This window comes from Lottia gigantea (assembly GCF_000327385.1).
Source record: "Lottia gigantea unplaced genomic scaffold LOTGIsca_217, whole genome shotgun sequence".
NCBI lineage: Eukaryota > Metazoa > Mollusca > Gastropoda > Lottiidae > Lottia > Lottia gigantea.
The window spans coordinates 130,025-136,904 of record NW_008708527.1 but is presented as its reverse complement, the minus strand read 5'-3'; the positions used below and the strand labels follow the sequence as shown (position 1 = coordinate 136,904).

The following is a 6,880-nucleotide window of genomic DNA, read 5'->3' as shown; positions in this document are numbered from 1 at the left end:
ATGATTTATTGATTTCAAAATGGAAGGAATCATTTTCGGACTATTATAGACTATTGGGGTAGCGTATTTATGGGGAGGGCCATTGGGAAATGGCCTAACCCCTTGGGCCTTAATAAGTTTTATTTTGAAGTGAAAATGAAGCCCTCTTAATGCTCTAAATTTATTTCTGAAATCTGTTGGCATGTAGGGTGCATCTAGCAGACCCTCACCTTGGAGAGACACCTCGTTTTTTGCGTCCTTCTAAAGTATTTTCTAGATATGCTCCTGTGTGGACTAATGAGATATTCTATTGATTATAAAATTGAATAAGACATTCTATGATTACAGTTGGCTGATGAGATCTAGAATAGTTTTTCTATTATCATGGTTTGAACTCATTCTGTTGCACAAAATAATACATTGTTTGAAAAGCAACGTTACATCTATTCAGACTGGAATCTTAATCTCAATTTTCTATTATTATGGTTTTTCTCCAGTCTTTACACTGCTACAGAATTTAAGATTAAAATTTGAAATCAAAATGAAATGTAAACTAATTACATGTGGTTAAAATCGTAAGAAAGGTGGAAAATGAACTACGCTACAATAGACAGGATTTAGACATAGAAATCCGTAATAAAACACTAACACAATAAAATTTATATGGTTTTATCAAGCCCCAGGCAATCCTTACAGTTGATGTCTTAAACTCTTTTCTACTAGAATGGTTATTGGCTAGATCAAATGGACTACAGAATTTTTACATTTAGATTTAAGCTGTATACATTGAAGGAACTTGTAAATACAAATTAGACTTGTCTGTCAACTTAAAGAGGGGTATGCACCATAGGTGAGATAACAAACCCATGTCCCCCTTTGATACAGATTTATAAATTGCTGTTAACATTAGATTTGAATGAAATTTACAAGAAGTGTGTTATACCATAATAATTACATGAGCTATTATTTTTTCCATTGGACTAATACAGATTCGTGTGGCGTTAATATCACCATAAACACCATTGCCTCATCACTAAAACATTAGGCATAGTAATTTTAACCAATGACGTTGTTGTTCATTGACGTCATTATATCAAATATACGGTCTTCAATGTAAACGTAAAGAAATAGTCCCTAACGTTGAAACGTAAAGAAATTAGAATGTCTTGAAAACGTAAATACGCGCATTTATTCAATTTTCCAGCCAACCTTTGTCCTGATACACAACCTTTACTACCATAGGATAACAGTTTATTGCTTAAATATATTCCTGTGTGTTTTCTGTTATTTTCTGTTAACATTGTAAAATCATTCTTTCTTTCATTATTCAGGTTTTATAAACTTCATCTGCATATAACTTACAGTTATAACTGTGCTTTTAAACTTTAATATATCTGGTGGCTCAGTAAAAAACACATAACTCTTTTCAATTCAGAATTATTCAAAAAGTATCAAAGCCATAAAAAGTCTATAATATTTTGACCTAATAAATATAGAGATATTGTACACATTTATAAAACATTTGCATGGAAATATCAGCTGCAATGTCGAACTGAATTCATGTCATAAAAAATCCTTACAAGCAAGACAATTACTTTAATCAAAATCTCATCTAAAGCATGGCAATACTGAGAGCAAAAGCTGTGTGGTAGTGGATTCTTCCAAAGAGGATTATTATCAGGTGTTTTGAAATGAGTAAGCATGGTCTGCTTTGTGTGCGACACCTGCCTCTGCTATAATGGTAAAAATCATGAGATACAAACAAATCAGCCAAATTACCAGAAACAGATTTAAAGTTATCAAATTAATTTTTTTTTATATTTTTCAGGAAAAAATGTGAAAGTAGGAGAGGAAATTGAAGGAATGATAAATTTATAACGACGAGAGAGGAAGAAGGAACCAGGTGTCACCATGACGACCACTCTCTCCCCGAAATCACCACGTAAAGGGAAACATATCAACCTGAGAGTTGTCTTCCTTGATGACTTGGTTCATGCATTCCCTTGTCCGGTAAGTTTATTACTTTATATACTTCTCACACTAGAAAGTATTTTGATAATTTGACTGGCTCATTCAAAACATCTTGTTGGTGTTTAAGCAAGTTCAAACCTTGTACACATAGACAAAGAAAAATTGAACGTGTCTGAACATATCCAAATTTTCTTTTTAAATATATACTTGGGGAATTTCAAATATACTCTTGGAGGGTAGGTCAGACATAAACATACTGGTAAAAAGCTGGATATAACTTGACAGGCAACATTAAACACCCCTTATTTTACAAATGAGCTCTTCCAGTCATACATATACAGTATCATGAATCATGCATGTGAGGAAGAGTTCAACAGGAAGTTGAGGAATGTCAAATAGATGACTTCTTGTCACAAAAATTAACATTTTTCTGTTCATTTATTTTTTTTATACAATTTTCTAATTTCTTCTAATATCAACATAATTGCATCGGGGTGAGGTTCCCGCTGTGAATTGTTCGATAGAAAAGAATACTGGAAATATTGTGACACTTGCGCTAAATTGTTGTAAAGTCTTTGGATTTCTGTGGAAGGAATTTCCGATAATGTTTGGAATACGTCTGGATAAATTTCCTTGCCATGAGTGGCTGGTAGTATCACAGTAAAATCTGTATAGTTTAACACGCTATCAAACGGATATCGGACACGATTTCCATTGTTATAGTGAAATAACACTGGTATACACCCACTTAAAATAGCATCATAGAAAGATTTCCGTGTGGGCGAATCCCCTGGAGGTTCGAGGCAAAACACCGAACGCCTCATCCATGGAATTGTGGTAAACTTGTGATTTCCGAGGCATTCCTGAGTCACCAACATAACTTGTTTAATATTTGTGTTGTCTGGAATGCGATAAAAATCCTCATATTGGTCTTTTGTTTTATTTTTAAATTGATCGATCAAACAATTTCTGAAATAGTTGGAACGACGTGTACTTGCTGCGAAGAACACAACCACATTTCTGTCGTGTAATCCTGGGGTATTTATTTTCGGTTTTGTGTAATGAACATACGATGGATAAGGTGCTACGATAGTTTCAAACGATTTCACTCCAACATTTATACGCGACTTTTTATTTGTCTCTCTCTCAATCGCTAGAAATGTAATTTTCCTACTCTGTTTCATTTTGAGTAAAGGACATGATCGGCAAGACTGTTCTCGTTCGATTTTTGCAATCGTTGAAAAATGAGGTTTTAATTCTTGGAATGGTTTCTGATTGGATAAATATTCATAAAGATCGTTGATTATTTCGTAGCGTCGTTCCTCCATCTTGAAACAAAAACATGGCAGTCCCATGTACGCCGGCACGTAAAACACGTCGGCTTCAGACATATTTAAAGTTCGATACGGATGATGTAATAATTGATTATGAATTATAACCTCCAATGAAAATTGATTGGTATCCATGACGATGTACCCATCTTCCCGCTTCAATGTCTGACCCATTCCGTTATTCCTCAAGTCGAAACAAGAACCATAACTCTTACTTTCTTTCATACATTGTATCAAATCAGAATTAAACTTATCTGGTAGTTCGTAAATATAAAATTTGAATGGCTTGGTTTGAATTATCAAGCTGGGTTTTGGTTGGTGATTGGATGTTTGTTGTTGATCAAGGTTTTGAAGTAAAGTTGTGATAAATTCTTCTTTCTGTGACACGGGAAAGTTTTCAAACTTCCAAGTATATGGCATCTCAACATCATCTTTAACTCTGTCATGTGAAAAAAGAAATGGTGAGAGTTAAAAAGTTTTGATCAAAGATAGAATGGGGTTCAAGTCTGGTGTGGAAGTAAGCGACACAAATGACCCAATAATTTGATGTTCACATGTATAAAGCTGGGAATAGACGAGATAAGATATCTGGTGTGGAATAAGCGACACAAATGACCCAATAATTTTGATGTTCTCATGTATAAAGCTGGGAATAGACGAGATAAGATATCTGGTGTGGAATAAGCGACACAAATGACCCAATAATTTTGATGTTCACATGTATAAAGCTGGGAATAGACGAGATAAGATATCTGGTGTGGAATAAGCGACACAAATGACCTAATAATTTTGATGTTCTCATGTATTATTCATGAGTTTTGCGTATCCACATTTACAAAAGCTAATTTATGAAAAAACATGTTTATTGGTCAGTTTGGAAATCATGTGATAATTGGAATATTTATTACTGTACCTTTATTTAAGGTTAACCCTCTAAAGTGAAACAAGGTAGAAATATGTTTAAGATTTGAATGTTTTGTTGAGATGAATTTCTTCAATATGCACAGTCTGTAGGCCTTGGTTTATCTTTGTCATCTATACGATTAATGATTATTTCAACCCTTGTTGCTATAGAGACATTTAAAAGATTGTATCTGAAGGCAGTTTTAGTCTGAATTGAGAAATGATGTAAATCTAACCATAAAAAGAGTTTACCTGTCAATGGGTTTAGAACTTTGTAAATAGGTAAAAACCAACAGGAAACTAATAATACTGAAACCATAGCAACAGATTTTCTGTAATTTTCTAAATGGTATCGAAGATTTCATCTTTTAACTTTTACTTTTCATCTTTTAAAGAATTTCTGAAAGAAATCAATGGATACATAATATCTTCTGTTAAAAACTCTAATGTATAAAACTACTCAGTGAGTTCAATTTTCAAAAGGATTTGTTGATGTGAAAAATGTTTCAGAAACTTGTTATAAAGATAGGTCTTGTTTAAAACTTACTACAAAGTGAGTTCCATTTCTTTGTTCATACACCGTAAATCCTATTTTTGAAAGTTAATCTCCATTTCCAAAACTAGCTGTGAATATCCGAAACATGTCAATGCAGTATAAAGCAAACGTCAATTTTCCAAACCTTGTGTCCTGATGAGAATTGTGTATCTGAAACATGTGTTGGTGGCATGAGATGAGCTCTAGTCAATTAGCTCATATTAAGTCTTATATTGGAAAGTTAACCTCCATTTCTAAAACTAGCTGTCCTGATGAAGATTGTGTATCAGAAACATGTCAGCAGAATGAGATAAGATCTAGTTAATGATTGATTATTGAAAGGAAAAATATAGTATGTAGACTTGGGAAACGATTGCTGTCCTGATAAGGATGAGTTATCTTTCATTATTGAAAGAGAGAAGCTGATTTGTAGAGTCTTGGAAAGAATATTGATAATCCAGTCCTGTACATTACATGACAAACCACACCTTGTCTTTTGCACCTTAATTTACTATTACAGTGTTATATCCTAACCTGATGAAAACACAAACCAGTGTTATAATTTTGATAAAATAAGGGAAAATGAATGATAACTCTAAATAAACACCAAGGAAACGTTGATTTCTATCTTTTTATTATAAATAAGGAGATATTGTGTTGTCAGATTGCTCGAAAATGTTTTCTGTTTCTACCAGCAGGCATGTTAAAAGTTGTTAAGGAAAAGTTGACTGTTATCTTTTTACTAGAAATGAAGAGATGGTGGGTTGTAAGATTGTTCTGAAATGAGTTTGTAGTTGGTTTGTACCCACAGGCATGTTTCAAACTCAGATAAGAAAAACTTTCTGAAATGCATTTCTATCCACTGGCATTTTCTTGCATTTTTGGAAAAAACAAACTTTTTGGCCGAGTTTGCAACATATAAAATATAAACTGTCCTAGAGCTGAGATTTTAAAACTTTTTATTAAAACAAATAACAGTAAAAAATGTTAAAAAATCATTAAGAAACCCTAAAATTGTTAAAAATTGTTGTAAAATTAAGAATCAAGTGATTTTTAACAGAGTTTGCAAGATAAAAGAGGTCTTGTAATAATATATCAACTAACAATAAAGTAACATTTAATAACAAACTGTAATTGTTTTAAAGTAAAATAAAGAATTAAAGAGATTTTCTACACCAGTGACCAAACAAACACTTTAATACAATTACAGTTCATTTTCATAATTATATCATAATTCTGTCACGGTCGTCAACTTCGTTTCTCTTTAGTTATTATTTTCTATTGACACAGAAAGACTGGACAAATAAAACTATTGACTGATATTATTGTTAGATCAATAAGTCACATTAGACAACACGTTTAGTCAACACTGGAGTTGTTACCAGTCCATTCATCATAGCAACTCGACTGGATACTTAACTACGCTGGAGTAATTACACTTGATAATAACTGACCAATCAAATCACTTGTTTCCTGCACCGAGAGCTGTTCGATACATACTGATGTTCATACCGATCAAGTAATCAATGAAATCTCCTTTAAGTAGAATAATGTAATTGGATAGGAAACAACTTGACTCCAATATAAAGATCACTTATTCTAACTTGTCAGGTTGGACTGTAATATTTTCATAGTTGAAAAAGTCCACTTTAAAAATGATTCTTATTCACTACAGTTTGTGCTTATAATAGATTATATTAGATATATTTATTGATGATATTATTGCTTGTCTTTGACAATGATATTTTCAATAATTGAACATGAGGGCCTTAAGATCCTAATATACTTCAGGCTACGTTAAAACCTCATCAAAACAGAAATCAAAACTTCTGAAGTTGATGAAACTGTTCTGGCAAAATGTCCACCATTGCACAGTGCACAACTTCACTAGCCTGTCTTCTATAAGCCAAATCAAAAATTAAATAAGATGAATGGAGTTTTACATCTTACTTTTCTGAGCATGTGGGCTAATGAAGACAGGCAACGCCATGCAGGGTGCAATGAGGGAAATTTTGCCAGGCAGCGGCATAAGCCTGCTTTTTTCGATTTCCATCTTTCTTAAATGTGCACAGTCTGTAGCACACAGGGCCTTGGTTTATTGTCCCATCCGAACGACCAGACGCTTTTCGATGTCAGCCCCTCTTAGCTGCATCACTGAGGT

General features: G+C 33.1%; 1 protein-coding gene across 1 annotated transcript; it reads right to left on the bottom strand.

Annotated features, from left to right (window-relative positions):
- Positions 1-2,384: 2,384 nt before the first annotated feature.
- LOTGIDRAFT_239263 (hypothetical protein) lies at positions 2,385-4,549 on the bottom strand (the record flags this gene model as incomplete). Its single annotated transcript, XM_009054426.1, has 2 exons — positions 2,385-3,720; positions 4,437-4,549. 2 exons carry the CDS (start codon positions 4,547-4,549, stop codon positions 2,385-2,387), a joined length of 1,449 nt encoding a protein of 482 aa, XP_009052674.1.
- Between the last annotated feature and the right edge of the window lie 2,331 nt (positions 4,550-6,880).